Source organism: Panthera pardus, unplaced genomic scaffold, assembly GCF_024362965.1.
Source record: "Panthera pardus isolate Hobbes unplaced genomic scaffold, ASM2436296v1 HiC_scaffold_6, whole genome shotgun sequence".
NCBI classification, from domain to species: domain Eukaryota; kingdom Metazoa; phylum Chordata; class Mammalia; order Carnivora; family Felidae; genus Panthera; species Panthera pardus.
Window position 1 is genome coordinate 3,094,954 of NW_026526991.1, and position 19,717 is coordinate 3,114,670.

Here is a 19,717-nt window from a genome sequence, read left to right on the forward strand (position 1 = left end):
GCCAGGCAGACCTCACTCACTGATCAGAGCCACACACAATCTTCTCAAACAGGATTCCAGGAGCCACTACCAATTCACCTGCAGTGCTGGATGGGGTGGCTTTTCAGACACATCACAGGCATTCTGCCCCACTGCAGAATGAGCCAGCAGGCTCAGAGAGGGGAAGCGGCTCGCCCTAGGCCTCGCAGCTCAATTCCAGAGTAGGGATGCAGACCAGGATTAAAAGCCTCACCCCGAAAGCTTCCGCCAAGGCAGTGGCTCCATCGTTCTCCAGACGGTTTCTGCCAGCCACGAAGACCTTCAGGCCCAGTGGCTTGCCCTGGGCACTGGACTTCCGGTGACACTCGGTCAGAGCCGCTGCCAGGATCTGTGGGGGAAAAGGCAAGGGGCCCAGCCCTGAGGCAGGAGGCCTGGTCTTCAACCTCCCATGCCACCTACTGGCGGTGGACACAGGGACAAGAACTGCTCATAAGCACCATGGCCGTACTGCACGTGTGCCAGCACCCACAGCTTACAACGAAGGGCTTTCCCATATTCCACTTCATCTGCGTGTCCCACCACCCTGTGCCTGTTAGAGACGGGGAGATAGAGACCTGGCAGGAAGGGAGACTCCAACATGGGCAGGTCAACTGAAAGACAGGTCCTAGGGAAGGTGCTTCAGTCAGCTCACTCTACTGCCAGATGCCCTGTCAGATGGGGACCATCGTGATTCCCACTTTCTGGCTAAAGAAACTCAGGCTCCAAGAGGGACAGAAACATTCCTCTAGTCGGTAAGCAAGTGGCTGAGTCTGGACCAGAGCCTAAATCTTCTGGCATCTCTTGCATGTTCCCCAACGCCTAAGGGGAGCTGGATGAGACCATGGCCCTGCCACACTCATCGGACACATGCCTGTGCCCAGGCCAGCCACACATGGCAGGGTCTCGGCTGCTGGGAGGAAAACCCGGAAACCCAGTTTGTCCTGCTGTTGAGGTGGTGCCAGGAGGTGGCTTCTACACGGGTGAAACCAACAGTGCCAAGAGTTAAAAAATACTGGCTGGCTGCTGGGAATCAGAGACACCACAGTAAATAAAACATAAAAGATTCACAAGAAGGGCAGCAGGAGAGAAGCAAGGTCTCCACAGCACCGACAGGCCATCAGCACGCTCAGCGAGGGTCCTCTCGCACCTCGTTTCAACCTCAACACGAGCCTGGGAGGCAAGGGGTATTGGCTTTCAACTATAAACAAGGAAGCCGAGGCTCAGACAGGTAACTGAGCCGGCCACGGTCTCACAGCAAATATGCATCGGAACTGCAACTGACAGCCAGGTCAGCCTGCCTGCACAGCATTCTGTCCCTGGGAGCCACCACCAGCCTGACTCCTGATGCGGTGAGCCGTGCACATGCTCAGTAGAGACTGTGGATTTCCGCCACCAACCAGCCTCCCGAGGAACCTTTGCAGAGGAGGCAGCCAACTGTACCAGCACCCCCCATTCTCCCCAATTCCCTCTGGAGTCACCGTGGTGAGGTCATCGCTCCTACAAGAGTCCAGCTTGGGGACTCTGGGTCTGGAGAGCTCCAAGCAGAGAGCTATGTCTCATTCCCACGTGAATCCTCGAGGCCCCTCCAATTCCCATGTGCATGGCACACTGGCCACACTGAATGTATTCCAGCTGGAGGGAACAGATCCTGAAGGACCCGGAGACCCTGGTGCTTGCGGCCCCCGGGAGGTTCAGATCAGCAAGGCCGGCACCCACGAGATGTGACAAAAAGCTCTCACCGAATGAGTGGTGAGGAAGGTAAAGCCAAGTACAAATCACATTCGAGAGTGGAGCGGGGCTGCCAGGAGGCCCCTGGGTTCAAACTATTGTGTTCCCTAGGCCATCCCACGTGCTGAAGTAAGGGCAATGCCTGACAGCCAGTTCTGGAAGCTCAGTCCCCCCGGACGCTGCACAGCAGAAGGCAGCTAATGGAAGGCTGAGGCAGATTACAGGCAGGTGTCCGGCTCCCCCAGCACACCCCACTCTAGGTTGGGCTGGACCTGTTTTCTGTGCTGATGTCAGCACCTTAATGTCTTAACACATGCACGGCTTATTCCCCAATTAGACTGTGGGGGGCAGGTCAAGGCAGCTGGGAGCACGCCCCGAATCTCCCTCCCAGGGGGCGAGAGGCAACAGGCACCCCCTGCAGGGGAGGCCGCTCCGGGACCTCAGCCTGGGACACTGAGAGCACAACACAAGCTCCCCTTGCTGCTCTGATGGGTGCACGGAAGCAGGTCCAAATCCCACATTAGTCCCACCCTAGCAACGCCATCTGGGGGCTTGACCCAAGTCCAGTTAACTGGAAGACTGGGAAGAGCATCACCCCCCATTTCAGCACGAGTGGGAGAACGAGGGTGTGCATTTAACACACCTTCAAAAAGAAGATGTCCCCAGTCGCTGTACGTCCTGTGTCCCAACCCTTTTCTTCTTTTGTTCAGAATGTGAATGGAGGTAGGGAGGATGGGAATTGGTCTTTCTGGTATCTGGGCCTAAAGGAGCCAGAACGACGGAAAAGAGAACAAGGCCGGGCTCCCCCAGTACAGGTTCTGGGAAGAGAAGACACGCCTTTCCGTGCTGACCAGCCCAACTGGTTGGGAGGACAGGGGGGCCCTGTCCAGGAAGAGGGTGAGCTGTGCCCAGGCCCAAGCAGTTTCTCTTCCTGGGTTCCCTCCCCCACGTGCACACACTGGGCCTCACGTGGCTCTGCCAGCTGTTCTGAGGGCACAGCGAGTCTGGGATGCCCAAGCCCTGCACTCTGCAGAGCCAGCAGGTCGAGCATGTATGCGACACTGCCTCTGTGTTGCCAAGACAACACCGAGAACCGGGGAACGGTTGCTTGGCAACCCCACCCTCCAGGCCTCCACCTCCTCTCCCCACTGGCCACAGGCAGCTGCCTTTGAGGCCTTTCTCCTCTGAAGAGAAAAACAACAACCCAGCCATCCCAGATGGTGGCCATGGGCACATATTTCCAATGGATGCAAACGCAGCAGGAGACCAGGCAGGGAGGGAAGAAGGGTGAGGGACAACAGGCACATGCGGGAGGGCCCGCCACACCCACCTTGCCACCTCCGATGCCCATGCCACAGTTGTTGAGTTTGAGCTCGTGAAGGGTGAAGCAGGCGGAACTCTTGAGCAGGGCCTCGAAGCCTCGAACGCCGTCAGGCCCAAACGCGTTGTCGCTCAGGTCCAGCTCAACCAGCTGCGCCCCGGCTGTGATGAGTCCCTCCCCTAGTGAGGTCTGGGCACAGAAAGGGCTCATCTCAGAATCACAGACACCCACCAGATGTTGCTTCTGTGCCAGGACCCCTGCCCTCAGGGGGCACCCAGGCAGAGACACAGACCGTTTCAGTACAGAGCTGTCCCTATTTTATATCCAGGACTGGAAACCCTGAAGAGGGCTCCCAATTCAGGTGGGGCGTGGGGCGTGGGGCTTGGTATACATGGGGGTGGTCAAGGAAGGCTTCCTATAGAAGGTGGCATATGAGCTCAGGCTGGATGAGAATCAGTTAACCACAGATGAGGCGATTCCAGCCAACAGTAAAAACACGAACATAAGCAAACAAAAGAACATAAACAAAGACACAGGCGTGAAGCAGCCTACTGTGTGTCTAGGACTCCAGAAGAGGTTGAGGCTGGAAGGAAAGAGAGGAGTCAAATCAGGCAAGCGGCCCGAACATTAGGGCAAGGACTGTGACCCTATAAGCCCGAGAGCAAAGGGCTTTGAGGTGGGTGAGGGACAGAGAGGACACATCCTCCAAGTCTGAGGAGGGCACACTGATGTGTAGAGGGACACCGGATATGCCGACTGCCCGCCCAGGAGCATGAGACAGTGATCCAGGCAGCAGAGGAGGAAGCTGGCTGGCCAGCGTGGTGGGAGATGGGAGACGTGAGCCCCAGGTCAGTCACAGGCCTCACAGAGGGAGGAAGACCTGCAGAAGCTGGGCGTTCAGAGGATGTGCAGGAGGGAGGCAGGCACCGCTGAGGCCTCCGGGGTTTCTGGCGGGCACCGGGCAGATGGGTGCCTGTCTCCAAGCCACAGCCCAGGACCGACGTGGCATGGAGACACCGAGCTCTCCTATGAACCTCCTGGGCTGGGGATACCTACAGTTCCCCAGGAGATGGGTGAGGAGGAGGCTCTACCAGAAACTGGGGGCAGAAACAGGCGGGGCACTCATCATGCACACGGTTCCCAGTGGAGGGCAGGGGGTAGCAAGAGACACCGTCCCTGCCCAGGCCACGGACAGGATAGCTGAGGCAGTTTCCACTGTCTTCCCCACCACTGACTCAGCAACAGAGGGCCATTCTCTGGCTGCCCCAACCTTGGGAGAAGGCCACGCCCCTGCCATCTGGCCCCGAGGACCTCCAGCCCTCCAGCAGTCAGAGTTGCTGAACCCTCTGTGTCTGCTCCACCATCCCTGCATCTCACGCCTTTCCCTGACCCCAAATTCTCTTACCTGCCTTTCTAAGATTCACTCTTGTTGCTGGTAATACGGAGATAAGAATATCTCCTTTAAAGATGGAGAAACTTGGGATGCCTGAGTAACTCAGCTGGTTAAGCGTCTGACTCTTGGTTTCAGCTCAGGTCATGATCATGAACCTCAGGTCAGGTTCATAAGTTTGAGCCCGCATCCGGCTCTGGTCTAACGTGCGATTCTCTCTCTCCCTCTTGCTCTCTGCCCACCCATGTGTCTGTACACACACACACACACACACACACACACACACAGTCTCTCAAAATAAACTTTAAAAAAAATTGAGAAACTTAAATGCCAAAATTCAGGTAAAATAATGCACACAGGGGCCCATAGTTCGTATCCAACAAGTATGTTTTCTTCCCTCCCTCTTCTAACTTTTTTTAACTTTTCTTTTTAATGTTTATTTATTTTTGGGAGAGAGAGAACGCGAGCAAGTGCATAAGGGAGGAGCAGAGAGAGAGGGAGACACACAATCCAAAGCAGGCTCTAGGCTCCGAGCTGTCAGCACAGAGCCTGATGCAGGGCTCGAACTCACAAACCATGAGACCATGACCTGAGCCGAAGTCAGGTCGGACGCTCAACTGACTGAGCCACCCAGGCATCCCAACCTCTTCTAACTTTCAATCCTTTTACATACAAACCTCCAAATGAATTCACGTAATTTATACTCTAAATTCTACCTTCACCTGGTTCTTGTTCACCCTTTGAGACTGGTAACTTAACCAGCTCCCCAAGGGCTTCCTCAATCCCCCAACAGAGGAGCCCTCCCTCTGGAGTCCCCATTAGGGCACCTGTCACTTCCTGAATCACCTTTAGTTGTTTACCAGACCAAGGTGCTTTATTATTTTTTAAATGTTGACTTATTTCAAGAGAGAAAGAGAGAGAGAGAGCACACTGTGCACATGAGATCAGGGGAGGGGCAGAGAGAGGATCCCAAGTTGACAGCACAGAGCCCAACTCAGGGCTTGATCTCGCCAACCAGGAGATAATGACCTGAGCTAAAATCAAGAGTTGGACACTTAATCGACTGAGCCACCCAGGTGTCCCATTATTATTACGTACATTTATTTATTAATATATTTGTTTATAGATCTATGCATTCATTTAAATGTAAGCTCTACACCCAACATGGGGCTTGAACTCACGATCCTGAGATCAAGAGTCACACACTCCACTGAGCCAGGTTCCCCCAGAGTGAGGTGCTTTAGAAATGAGGTTGGTACATGGGCACCTCAGGAACCCCCGCATTGACTAGAGGCACGGAGGACTGAGAAGGCAGCCTGCACAATCAGGGTGAGAGACCCCATAACACAGATGGTCACAACAAATAACTGACCAAGAACCTCACCGTGAAGGCATCTCATGTACTAGGCCCCATGTTACTGAAAGGCTGCCTATTACCAGCCCTGCCTCTTTCCCTTGAGCCCCAGGCAAGCCACGTTCTGCTCAGTGATGCCCCCTCTCACCCCACCCACCGAACCCCAGGCTGGGAACCTGACCCGAGCCAAGCTGAGCCCCAGGAACGGGGAAATGGAAAACAGTGTGGATGGAAGCCACCCATGATGAGAAGCAAAGCAAAAACAGTGGTATGGAGAAAGGGAGGGCCCAGGGGGAGATGGGGGGGCCACAGAAGGGCATGATGGGGAGCACAGGGAAGTGCAAAGCTAAGAGAGGAGTAAGAGCGGAGGGAGTGAGATCTGCGGTGAGGGTGAAACCACGAAGCTCAGGAATGAACCCTGGAATCCCTGGGCGCTGCTGTACCTCCTATCACTAGGCCTCAAGTCTCCATTCTCACCTGTACCCCCACCTGCCCATCAGGACACAAGACAGATGTTGTGCTCCCCTGGCTTCTATTCCAGCATCTTCATCACAGGGTGAAGAAAGTGTGGACAAAAGTGTGAAAAAAAGCCCTGGGAACTGCTAAAGGGGCTCCTGTGCCCGGGGGAGGGGAGCAGCGGACTGTGCACTTACCAGGGCTGGTGGGATCTCAGACCGCAATCTCCCTGTGAACATGTCACTCCAGTGGCATCGCTTTGGAAGGAGGAGGAAGAGAAGCATTAGGGGTGCCCCTCAGAGGTGGCCTGCAGGCAGCACCTCACCCTTGTGGACCACTGACAGTTACAATGCTTCTTAATTTTTAATTTGAGTTTCCTCAGCAAAAAGCTGGCCCAGCTCTGGTGGAAGTTGGGGGAACCTGGCGGCCTCCAAAGGCCATACAGGGCTCAGCAGAACTGTCAGGAAAACCTGATTGGCCCAATCCTCTCGTTTTCCAGGAGAGAAACCAGGCTGAGAAGGAAAAGACCGGCCCCAGGCCCAGGGCAGTGGCAGGACCAGGACCAATATGCCAGACTCCTGGCCCAGCGCTCGTTTCCAACATCAGTTTCCCCGTACACTGTGGGTGAAGCAACACATGTCAGGATTTGGGTGGCAGGGGCAGAAAATAACCAAATAGGATCCAGCAGCCAGGAAGTTACTAATTTTTCAAGGCTTTTTTTGTTTTTTAAGTAATCTCTATGCCCAATGGGGGGCTCAAACTCATGACTCCGAGACCAAGAGTCTCATGCTCTACTGACTGGGAGAGCACCAGCCACGCACCCTTCAAGGCTCTTTTCAACCCTCTGATCACCTCCAGAAGGTAGCCTTGCTTTGGGGCTGGTGGATCTTGCCCACCTCTCCGCTCCTTGCTCATCAGCCTTTGAAAAAAGGATGAGCAGGACTCACGCTCAAGAGGGGACGATGCGTCAAACCAGAATTTAATAACGCTATTTTGTTTCCTTTATGGTAAGGAAAACCACTTTACATTTACAGAAGGGATGTTTGCTTTTACATGACATTAAAGTGAGCTGATTTAAACAAAATATCAGGTAATGGCACCAAGGCGGCGGCTCTATGATAGGCCAGCAGAGTTTAAAAGCTCCAAGCACACAGCCTTACCCTTCAACTCTGGTTGCTATGTCCATCCAAAATATCAACTCAGGCAGCTCCAGCCTTTCCTGGGCCAATCCTGGGAATGATGGAACCCAAAGCAACTTTCCCTTGAAAATCCAGTCCTTGAAGTGTCTGAACTAAATAAATCGAACCTTAAGTACTGGGCAAACTGGTATCCTTAGAATTCTCAAGGCCTCCAGTAAACAAATCAACACCTGCAGGGCCTGGGGGGCGGGGCTGGGGGGGGGCAGTCTACATGGGTGGGCTCAGTGAGTCACATCTGAAGACCGGTGCTCAGGGTCAGGACAGGCAGCCACAGCCTGAGCGCCAGAACCCTAACAACTGGCACCTTACCCCGAAGCTTCCCAAACCCATGTCTGATGGGTCAAGGGTCAGCATGGGGATTTGGAGCACAAGGACTAGGTTCCAATTCCATCTTAGCTGACTCCAGGCCTGCCATTCATCCCGCCCAGTCTCTGACCCCTGGGATCCCCTCTTTGGAATGAAGCTTTTGGCCTCAACAATCTCTAAGTGAGCAGTAGTAACCGCAGAGCAGTTCTGATGCTGGGCTGTTATCTGGACTCTGATCCCACTCCTGAGATGTCTGACCCTGGACCACACTTTTCTCATCTGTCAAGACCTAGCTTATGCCTGTGTTGCAAGAAGGGTGGTAACATCTTAACTCGCATCGGCACCCCTGCCCAGAACACCCCTGCCACCAGGACCCTGACCCAACCCTGGCTCCCTCCTGCACGCGCAGAGCTGAGATGCTGGGCGGAGCGACTCAAGGCGCTAGGTCTGCACAGGATGACAAGATGCGCAAGGCACTCCTGATGGCCAAGCTCTCTCATGACACAAGCCTGCACAAGCCTGGTCACCGAGGCCAACTCACAGGGAAGAAAACCCTTTTACAGAGGAGCCCAGACTCAGAGCAGAGTTTGGTGCAAGGCCACATAACGCAGATAAGGTGGTGGTACCAGGGCTTAAACCCAGATGCCAAAGCACAGCTCGTGTGGCCTCCGGGCCCAGGCCACAGCTACTCCATTCCTGCCCCTTCACTGGTCGCTGGGGTGGGTTGAGTTCTTTTGCAGGACAGCGTCCCAGCTTATGCTCAGGAAAACAACAGGCACCGGGCCAAAAAGAAGAAACAGCCAACGGCTTGGCTATTAACCTGACCGCCATTTTCCCGAGGAAACAACAGCAAGGCCACCTCACGGACTAGCTCTAGGTCCTCACTGGGCAAACCCGCTCTGCCGGCTCTGGCCCTGCATTCCTTCCCTTCGGAAAGCACAGTGGGGCTGGGAAAGAGCACTGGACTTGAGACTGTGCCATGTGGCTGGGCTACTTGTCAGCATTAGGATCCTGGGCTGTTTACTCAGCTCCTCTGAGCCTCGGTTCCCTTGACTTACAAAAGGGACCCAGTCTTTATTCCCCAGGGTGCAGTGAGGATTAAATGACATGTGCAGAAGAGCCCAGCACAAGCCTGGTCCCACAGGCACTGAGCACCATTTGCAGTTGGGAAAGTAGGGTTCTCCCTCGTGGCTCTGCAGAGGCTTTAATGTGCTAATAAACAGTAGGATTCCTGGGAATGGAGAGCGTGCAGGGACACCTTCCTGACGTTTTAAACACATGATACCCCAACTCTTCTCACAGAGCATTTTGAAGGACTGGAATTTCATGGGAGTCCCCTAAAGTGGGGCTAGCTGAAGGCTCTCTCTGTCCAGTTCCGCTTCTTTCTCCTTTATCTTTCATGGATGTTACTGGATAAACCTGACATTCTTATCTGTTACTGGGGGACCCAAGTGGACATATCATGCAGGGAGAGGGGTTCTGGCCAGCACCGGGAGGCCAGAGCAACAAGAGGAGCTGTTCATGGTGACCGCCAGCAAGGCAGGACCCTAGAAGGGTCTAGACATAGGCAGGGGTTGTGGTGGCCTGAGTGGAAGCTTAGCCCCAACCAGTGTGGGCCTGCTCGCCCTGCAAATCTTACCTTCAACTCTGATTTCTTCTCCAAGGCCTTGGCGATGACCCTGGCTGCCTCCACGCCCACCGTATTGCCCTCCAGGCGCAGAGCCTCTAAGCCATCGAAGTCTTCGATCTCTTTAATCACATCTTTGGCTGGAAGGACCAAAGAACAGAACCTTAGATTCTGGAATCACCAACAACTGAGGCAGAAGAGAGCCCGGCCACTACCTCGTCACTCACAATTCCAACAGCCATAGTATGCCTGCTGTGTGCTGGGCCCTGGCTTGCAAAGGAGACTGGACAGGCTCACATTCTACCGGGGAACACGGCTACAAAAACAATTCCTCTGCAGTGAGTGTTAGAGGTGGCAGGTATATGGAAGGCTTGGGACACAAAGGAGGAAAGAAACAGGCGGCATAGGGCAAAGGGGCTTGAAGCACTTTATAGGTGGTGTGTGAGGAGGCTCTCTGCATGGGGGGTGTTTTCCAAGCAGGAAAACAGCATCCAAGTCAGAGGACCGGGGGTACAACCACATGAAGGCTGTCAGTGTCACAGGATTCATGCGTGGGGTGCTCATTACTGTATTGTTTTTGTTATGACGAAAAATCCCAAACAAGCTAAACGCCCATCAGCAGAGAACAGGTTAATTCACTGGGATACATTACAAGGTTACGCTGCCGTCATCATGAATGGCGACACAGGTGTTTACCTGACTTGGAAAATACTCATGTCATAGTGATAAGTGAATAATGAGGTTTTCCACTGGTGTTTGGTCTGACCACACATGTAAAATATTATACCTATTAAAAAATACATACGGGGCTTGCAAAGGAGACTGGACAGGCTCACATTCTACCAGGGAACACGGCTCAGTCGGTTAAGCGTCTGACTCTTGATTTCAGCTCAGGTCATGGTCTCACAGTTTGTGAGTTCAAGCTCCGCATGGGGCTCTGTGCTGACAGCAAGGAGCCTGCTTGGGATTCTCTCCCCGCCCCCTCGCCCCCCACCTCCAACTTGCACGTGTGTACACAATCTCTCTCAAACTTTTTTTTTTTTAATGTTTATTTATTTTTGAGACAGAGAGAGACAGGATGAACGGGGGAGGGTCAGAGAGAGGGAGACACAGAATCTGAAACAGGCTCCAGGCTCTGAGCTGTCAGCACAGAGCCTGACGCGGGGCTTGAACTCACGGACCGCGAGATCATGACCTGAGCCAAAATCGGCCACTTAACAGACTGAGCCACCCAGGCGCCCCAAAATAAACTTTTAAAAAATAAATAAAAACAAAAAGATAAAATGTATTCTATCTCTCTCTCTTTCTCTCCCTCCCTCCCCGCCCCCCCCCCCCCACACACACCCTCTTCTCAAGGTCTAAAAGGATAGAAACCCAATGTTCAAACAGTTTTCTCTACGTGCTGGGATTATGGCTGATTCTGTGCTTTTTCCATCATGTGCTTGATAAATTCTTTTTTTTTTTTAATCTGCTCAATATATTCTTGATATACCAGGTTATAAAGCAACTTTTAAAGTACCTGTCATTATGATCCCAATTAGTAAACAAGAAAGAAAGAATGAAGGAAGGAACTCACCTATGTTTAGAAAAAACACTGGAAAGAAAATGCACCAAAATTAACAGTAGTTGTATCCTGGGCTGTGAGACAATGAAAGGTATGTTTTTTTGCCTTATTTCCATATTTCTGTGTTCTATAACAAGCATGTATTAAAATTTTACAATCTGAACAAAAACATACTAAATGCACGAGACAAAGCCCATCTAGTCCGGCTGGCACGAGATGCAAAGGGGATGAGGTGGTGGGGTGGAGGTGTGTGTGGGAGAGAAAAGCTGGACCTGACCTCTTAGGTGACAAAGACCACAGACGGGGCTTCAGGAAGGTGGGAAGGAGCTCCCTGAGAAGCTGTCCCAGTGGGGCCTTTGTACCTGCCTCCCTCCCTCGGCCTCCACCCCAGCAGCCGAACTCCCAACCTGCCTGGCAGGTTTCACAGCCCTGGTCTCCTTGCAAATGCCGCCTGCTACAATTTGACACTCTTCTACACGATTACTTGATTGTTATGTGGAGACTTTACCCCCTTCCTCACTGGGTCCTGCTCCCATGGACTCTGCCCCCCAGAGACCAGTGCTTAGCATTCTCTCCCACACCTACTCAAGTAATTACTGTTACATCTACTTCACAGTTGAGTAAGTGGAGACACGGAGAAGGTACTAACTGCCTACTAAGGTCACTCGGCCAGACAGTGGTGGCCGGCATTCATTTTCCTTTTCTCATGTCACGACCAGGAGGGCAGGCCAGGGAAGAGCCTCCCACATTATCTAGAAGGGGACACTGAGGTTTCAAGGAATGAAGCAACTCGGCCCAGTTCAGGAAAACAGCAGAGTTAAAGCTTCAGACTGGTCCTCCAAACTTCTAACCATGTGCTCCTGCCCCATATCCTTGCTTCCTATACAACCAGGGACTTTATGCAGCCCCCCGGCAGGAAGCCCCTAAGACACCCCCCGCCCCTGGGGGGCCACTGTGGAGCTGCAACTCCGGGTCCCAGCTGCCCAGGCCTCTTCTGCAGCTGGCTCACAGCGCCAGGGCTGAAATAACCTCTCAGCCCCTTGAAAGACCTGCTCAAAATATGGAGCCCCTCTAACATCCAGGTTAACGAGGAGAATGGAGCGCCGCTCAAGGGAATGTTTATGCAGCCCTTAAGAGTAAGGTGACAGAGCTGTCAGGGCCCCAAGGGAAGACAGACGCCCTATAAGGGACGGAAGTACAGAGATTCACGGGCAGCGTGCAGAAGTTCGGCCCTGGGGAGAGTCACAAGCGCAAAGTGAGCCTGGAAGGAAAAGCACCAACACGGGAAAGGCTGGGACAGGAGAGGGTGATCACCGCTGGGCTGCCTCTCTCGCTTGGTTTTCAGTCCAAACGGAGTTATACGTAACTTAGCAACGGGTTAGGGATGGGTCCCAACCACCCCTGAAAAACCACCTGTCACCAGGCTGCGCCGCAGGGAGCGCCTTTCAGCCTCCACCACTTCACAAAGTACCAAGTTCCGTGTGTGTACGACTCGGCCATGTGAAGCAGAAAGTCCTTTCTTTGGTCCTTAAATGACCTACTGGGGAGTGTGAAGAACCTTGTTCCAGTCATCAGTTTCGTGGCTTCCTCACACAGGCCTTTGCCCTCTCTGGACTGTGCCAGCTCACTCCCGGCCAACCTGGAGTGCCTGTCTGGGCCCAGGATTAGGCTGCCAGGCTCCTCTGCACAGCATTCAAGAGCCTCTGCCCTGGCCGCCCTATGGCATCCTGATTTCCTTTCTCCTAAGCCCACCCTGTGTGTCTCAGCTCCTGTGCCCACCTCATGTGGCTCCCCCTGCCTAGAGTGCCCTTTCTCCTTCAAGGACAGTTCAACAAACACTACCTCATCCATGGAGACTTCCTGGGCCCTCCTCGACTAGAAGTGACTCCTGTGCCTTGCCTTTCTTTCTAGAACTTGCTGTTCACGTTTCTCAGAGCATGTCTCGCCTTCTGTCCCCTGGCAGTTATTTGAGTACCTCCTTCCCACTCCAGCTTAGGAGCTCCTCAGAAGCTGGGGCTGTAAGCAGGGCCTCCCTGGTGACCTACAAAATGGAAGCAGCATGTCCAGCCTGCACTCACGAAGTGGTTATCTGCACAGATTTCTTTTTTTTTTTTTAAGTAGGCTTCACGCCCAGCGCCAAGACCAATGGGGGGCTTGAACTCAAGACCCTGAGATCAAGATCTGAGCTGAGATCAAGAGGTGGCCACTTAACTGACTGAGCCACCCAAGTGCCCCATCTACATGGATTTTAAGGCTGGACAAACTTGAGTTCTAATCCCGGCTCCATTGCTTATAGCTGCGTCCTTAGGCAAGTCATATCACCTCCTTGGGCTTCAATTTTCCATCTCCAAAATGCGGATGTAAAGCTACCTCAAAGACTTCTGTGAGGATAAACTGAGATATTGCTTGCATGGCACTTAAGACTGCCTGACTAGGCATTCGGTGAATGGCATTTACTTTACAGCGAGAGAGTGTGTGCATGAGCGAGCAGGAGAGAGTAGCAGAGGGGGAGGGACGGAGAGGGAGAGAGAGGGGCATGGGGAAAATCCTAAGCAGGCTCCACACACAGCCCAGAGCCCAACACAGGGACTGATCCCACAACCCTGGGATCATGACCTGAGCTGAAATCAAGAGTCGGATGCTCAACTGACTGAGCCACCCAGGCACCCCAGTGAATGGCATTTAATAGCAAATTCATGTTTCCTGAACTGAGCTGAATGTCTACTGAGAAACACAGGCACAGGGATTCAGCTGGGTATCAGTTAAAATCCTGGCTCTGGTATTTACCAGCTGTGTGATCTTGGGCAAGTTAGTTCTTCCAAATCTTTTTTCCTTATTTATAAAATGGTAACATTTCTACCTCCCTCCCTCAGGCATGATGCATGACTGAAAGTGATAACAGCACAGGCAGAAACTCTCAATCTTAGGGTCTTTCAGAGATATTCGGAAGATGTGCTACCACGTTCCCAGCCACCCAAGGACTCAAGTCGTTTCTAAGCCAGCGCAGAGGAGCAAGCCTGCCTGCACCCCGGGACAACCAGGCAAGTCCAGACCAGTTTCCCTGGTCGGGCCGGAACTTCAAGAGGCCTTACAAGTACTGATGTAGGTGCCTTCACTTCCAGACACCAGGGGATGCAGGGCTGACCGGTGTTAGTCATGATTTGGCCAGGGATGAAAAGACAGGGCCTGAATTCTGATGCCTAGTTCCCTCCAGCCCTGGTTCCTGTACACAAACAAGAACATCCATCCATCCCTCTCCCAAGGGCATTCGGCTACATGGACAGACCTTCCCAAAGGGCCTGGATTATTGTTTTAATGCAGCTCCACAAGGGTCTTAGCTCTGGGGAAGGCACCCAGGATTCTCAGACCGGGCTGGGTCCGTGGTGGTAAAGGTCTGAAGTAAGAAGTCACGGGCTATATCCTGGGACTACTGTCGTGATCCCTCATTGCTTACTATCCCCTCTAAGATACAGCCCACCTGCCAACCTAAAGCCATCACCAGCAAGGACACCTTCCAAAAATGTGACAACAGGCAGGGAAGTCTGCATGCACTTGTAGGCACATCATCTTTGAGCCTTACTCTGAAATGGGCCCAGTGATATCTCACAGAGCTACTAGGAAAACAACATGATAATGGAGCTCAACAAGCCCAAGCGTGAGTAAGAGTAAGCGGTCATTCGCACACTCTCTCTCTTCCCCTGGGCCAGCCCAAGCAGAAACTCACCATCTTCCGCAGTGTTGAGTTTGAGGCTCTTGCCCTTGAAACTCAGCTGTCCCCCGGCCACCTGGGTTTTGGCAAGCGTCTCTGCCAGCTTGGCAATGTCTTCAGAGGCCATGTTGGCTACGTTGCCGGGCTCCCCTGGAAATCTGCAAACTGAGCAGGCCGAAGTTACATTAAAAGAGAGTGGTCTCCTAGGGCCCCTGGTTGGGGAGGGCCGGGTAAGAGACAACCCATTTCAGGGGCTTGACCCTACCTCCCCCTGTGCTCTCGGGACTCCAAAAGCTAAACTACTGGAAGAAATGGAAACGGCATTAGGGAAGGAACAATCCTAGGAAAGGTGGAGAAAGTGGCAAGAAAGTAGTAAAATCATGTTTTACCCTCTGAAGAGCTACCATTTCACTTTAGCTTCCCTGCCCAACTGCCCCAGCTGGGACATCAAACATAGCCGTGTGAGCTGCCCATTTCCTGGGTCCCAGTGAATGGCAATCGAGTCCCAGACCGACAGTGGCAAAGAGCCTGCCCCCAACACATACCTGCCTGATCATCTTGGTTGCTCTCTGTTTGAGGGTCCCATTTCTCAAACAGGACTAAGATGGCTAAGGGATCCAGTTCATCCATCCCAGGAAATGCCCCTCCACCCTGGCTGGCATGTCTCTGGGGCTGGGGAACAGGGGTCAGCCCACTGCACGTCTGATTTCAACCCTGGCCAGGAGACTGGGGAGCCCATGGTAGCCAGACCTCAGGTTCCTAGGAGACCAGAGGTCTCTACATCACAGCAGCCACCATCACAATAGACCAAAGGCAGAGGTGAAGAAAGGAGCTTCCGGCCTGGAGAACTCAGCAGACTGGCAGAAAGACCCACTCCATTTCCCTAAAGAGGAAATGGCATGCAATCAGGGGGAGACCAAGGAAAACTGATGTGGAGGATAGAACTAGGAGATGCCTACAGAGACTCCTCATCCAGAACATGTCCTTCCCCAATCTATTCATCCTCGAGATACAACTGTGATGGCTCCCATATCCTCTCTTTCCCCCAGGCTTTCTCTGGGCTCAAAAGGTCTGCTTCCCACTTCCTTCTCCTTACCTTAACCCTTATCACCCTGGTTTGCCTTTTTTATTATTTTAAAGTTCACTTATTTCGAGAAAGAGAGAGCATGAGAACAAGAGCAGGAAAAGGGCAGAATGAGGGAGAGAGGGAGAGAGGGAGAGAAGGGGAGAGGGGGAAGGGGGGAGAGAGAGAGAATTCCAAGCAAGTTCCACACTCAGTGCAGAGCCCAACGTGGGGCTTAATCTCATCACCACAAGATCACGACCCAAGCCAATATCAAGAATTGGATCCTTGGAGCACCTGGGTGGCTCAGTCGGTTTAAGCATCCAACTTTGGCTCAGGTCATGATCTCACGGTTCCTGAGTTCAGGTCCTGAGTCTGGCTCTGTCTGCACTGTGGAGCCTGCTTGGGATTCTCATTCTCTCTCTCTCTCTCTCTCTCTCTGCCCCTCCCCAATGTGCACATAAGCACGCTGTCTCTCGCAAATAAATGAACTTAAAAAAAAAAAAAAAAAAAAAATTGGATGCTTAACCTACTGAGCCACCCAGGCACACCCCCCCCCCCCCCGTTTGTCTATCTTTATCAATAAGCATGAATTATTCTTCTGGGTAAGAAAGCATCTAATCACTCATTCAACAAACTTTTATTAGTACCACTGTGTTCTGGACGTTGCTCCAGATATCAGGAGCACAACAGTGAATGAAACAAAAACCCTGCCCTCTTAAAACATGTGTTCTAAACAAGATAGTATCTTAAGACAATGACAAGAACAAAAATAAACAGAGAAGGCGGGTAAGGTATATTCTGGGGGTTGCAATTTAAAACAGGATGGTTAGAGAAGATATTATGAGTTAAGAAACAAAGACTTGAAAGACATTAAGGATTGGGCCAGGCAGATATCTGGGGGAAGAGCTTTCTTGCAAAGGGAGTAGCAAATGCAAAGGCTCTTGTTGGGGGTGGGAGTGGGGGGAGGGAGGGAAAGGAAGGGGAGGGAAGGGAAGGGAAAGGAAAGGGAGGGAAGGGGAGATCAGAGGAACTGTTGGAGTGCAGAGAGGGAAGGAAAAAAAATCAAGAAATAAGAAAAGAGAATTAACAACAGGCCCAAATCACAGAGCCCATTTAAAGAATGTAGCTTTTTTTTTTTTTTTTAAAGAAAACAAACATTTTTTTAATGTTTATTTATTTTTGAGAGACAGAGAAAGCGGGAGGGGCAGAGAAAGAGGGAGACACAGAATCCAAAGCAGGCTCCAAGCTCTGAGCTGTCAGCACAGAGCCTGACACGGGGCTCGAACTCGTGCTCCAACCTACCAACTGTGAGATCATGACCTGAGCTGAAGTCCGGCGCTTAACCAACTGAGCCACCCAGGCGCCCCAAGAAGGTGGCTTTTAACAGAGCCACTGATAGGTTTCTAGCAGAGAAGGGACAGGCTCTGACAGATGTTTTGACAGCATCACTTATGTGCAACCTAAGGCCTGGCATCTAGAAGGTGCTCCAAGAATGAAGACGTGAAACTGAATAAATTAACCTGAAACCTCACCACCTCTGGCAGTTGTGGGATGGGGCGATTTGAGGCAAGAAAAATGGTGGTGGGGCTCCCGCATAGGTTCCCATCGGAACACAGAACTTCTCAGCTAGAAAAAGGCTTACTCCTCAGTCCAGTCGGTGCACGTACACACCGTCCACTCGAAAGACTGCGAAAGCGAAGCACACAGGGGTGGCTTGATGTGTCCAAGGTCTGCGAAGGGTAGGCGACAGCGCAAAGACAAACAGTAGACACACAAACAGCCTCTCTCCCTTCTGGGCGCGAAAGTCTCAGATTTTCTCAGGTGCACATCTCTCGCTCTTGCGAAGCGTCAGCAGTGACTCATGTCGATCCCAGGGGCTGCGGCGCCCGTCCAGGCCCTCCGCGGGCGTGGGACTACCGGGAGGCGGCGGCCAGGGAGCGACGCGCGAGTGCGGGCCGCAAATGACAGGCGGGCGGCGCGGGAGCCCCATCCGGGATCCCTGGAGGACGCGCCCCCAGTTGTCACCGACGCCAACAGGAGACGCCGCTGCTGGCAGCTTCGCCAGACGCCCTCTCCAAGCCTCAGTTTCTCCACCCGGGAAAGGGGCCTGCGCCCCCGCAACACCGCCTCTCTCAGCCCCTCCGCCTTGGCCGTCGACGCGCAGGGGAGAAGGCCGAGAAGAGACCCAGAAGGCGCTCAGGGGCGCCACACCTTCCACGCCCGGCTGCAGGGCCGCGCCGCCCCCCGCCCCCATCCCAGGCAGGTGACGGGGAAAGGCAAGGGACCCCGACCCTTACCGCGAACAGGAGGCGCCGCCGCGTGGGGCGACCTGAGCGCGCGCGTCCGCCCCGCAGGGGCGGGGACTGACTTAGGGTCCGGGTCGGGTCAGGTCAGGTCGGGGTCGCCGCCCCCGAGCCCAGCGGTCCCGAGGCCCGGCCCGCTCTTTCGTCTGCTCTCCCGGCAGTTCTCGCCACTCCTGTCTCCGACACCACCTGCTCCCCGCACCACCGCGGATGATGGCGGAGGAGGAGGATTTTGAAAGCCGGCAGTTTCTTTCCTTCGATTTGATTTGTTCAAGGTCCAGGCCGGGTTCCCCTTCCCCCGCTCGAGTGGCCTGGCGGGTATGGTAGTCCAGTGCTTCTGCGCGGAGCGCAGCGACCGCCTCAGGAGGGCGCCCGCGAACTACGAGTCCCGTCATGCACCGCGTCCCAGCGCGCCTCCGCTCGGCTCCCTCTGCGCCCTCCCTTTTCGGCTTCTGGCTCTTTCTCCGGGAGGCCACAGGGCGGCGTGTAGCCTCGAGTGCCCAGGGAGACTACAATTCCCGTCGTGCCTTCCGGTCCAGCAGCCTCAGCTCTTCCGGAAAGGATCCTGTGCACGTAACTTTATTGACAAAGGCTGGAACTGCCGAAGGCAAGCTGGTAGATCTGTTCTGCAAGAAATAGGTATCCGTTTCCTCAGAGGAAAGCCTCGCCTTTTTTGTCCCATGAAATTGAGAAGTCATTCGAAACCTTTCACATGAATAACCGCAAATTGTTTGATAATTAAAAAGGGGAAATAATTACCCTATGGTAGAGAAGCTGCGACACCCATCTTAACCAAACGGTTCACGTTAACATCAGTAACTGGACAAACTGACATCCGTCGCACGCCTGCTGATGTGATGCACCGAGAAGGACACGGCATCACCATCCAGTCATCAGTGCATACAATTAATCTGGTCATGAGAAAGCAGCAGACAAACCCAAACTGAGTTACAGTTTATTCTACAACAGAATAACTGGTCTTGTACTCTTGCAAAAATGTCTGTGTCACGAAAGACAGAAAAGCTGAGGAACTGTTGCAGATTAAAGGAGACTAAGAAACATGACAACAAAATGCAATCTATGGTCGTGGACTGGATCCCGGGCTGGGGAGGAAGTTACTGCTCAGGGCAGTATGGAGACAATTAGCAAGACTTGTAATAGTATTACAATAGATTGTAATAGTATACAATAGATGATAGTATTGTATCAGCGTTACATTTATTGATTCTTATTATTGTGCTGGGTTATGTAAGAGACTGCCCTTGTTCTTGGAAATACATGCTGAAATAATTAGGGGTGTGACATCAGCAACTGACTCGCCAGTGGTTCAAAAAAATGTGTATATGCATATAGAGAGTGCAAATGTGGCCAGACGTTCACAATATGCGAATCTGGCTGAGGGGTATACGGGGAGTTCTTTGAACACTTTTGCCACTTCTCTGTAGGTTTGAATTTTTTAGGTATCAGAACACAAATAGCTTTTTTATCTTTTCGCAAAGAACATTTTATCCATTATATAAATAACGTGTTTGCTATAAATACTTTAGCCAACATAGAATAGGATAAAGAGAAAAGTAAACATTACCCGAGAAACTCTAGCACCCAGAGATAATCACCATCAACATATGCAGCCTTCTGCAAAGTTACCTCTCACAACTTGGCCCACGCACATGCTT

The 19,717-nt window shown here is 52.7% G+C and overlaps 1 protein-coding gene across 2 annotated transcripts in view; it reads right to left on the reverse strand.

Annotated features, from left to right (window-relative positions):
• Nucleotides 1-18,149, reverse strand: part of RANGAP1 (Ran GTPase activating protein 1) — a 32,075-nt gene extending 13,926 nt beyond the window's left edge. The window contains exons 1-6 of one of the 2 annotated variants that reach the window (XM_053894868.1): nt 18,036-18,149; nt 14,688-14,837; nt 9,412-9,539; nt 6,465-6,524; nt 3,077-3,256; nt 233-367 (exon numbers count right to left, since the gene is read on the reverse strand). In XM_053894868.1, coding sequence (XP_053750843.1) covers nt 233-367; nt 3,077-3,256; nt 6,465-6,524; nt 9,412-9,539; nt 14,688-14,799 — 615 coding nt within the window. In that variant the 5' untranslated portion in view covers nt 14,800-14,837; nt 18,036-18,149. Of the gene's footprint in view, nt 1-232; nt 368-3,076; nt 3,257-6,464; nt 6,525-9,411; nt 9,540-14,687; nt 14,838-15,217; nt 15,362-18,035 lie in introns of those variants that run through there. The other variant, XM_019446999.2, reaches the window with a different exon arrangement.
• Nucleotides 18,150-19,717: the final 1,568 nt, after the last annotated feature.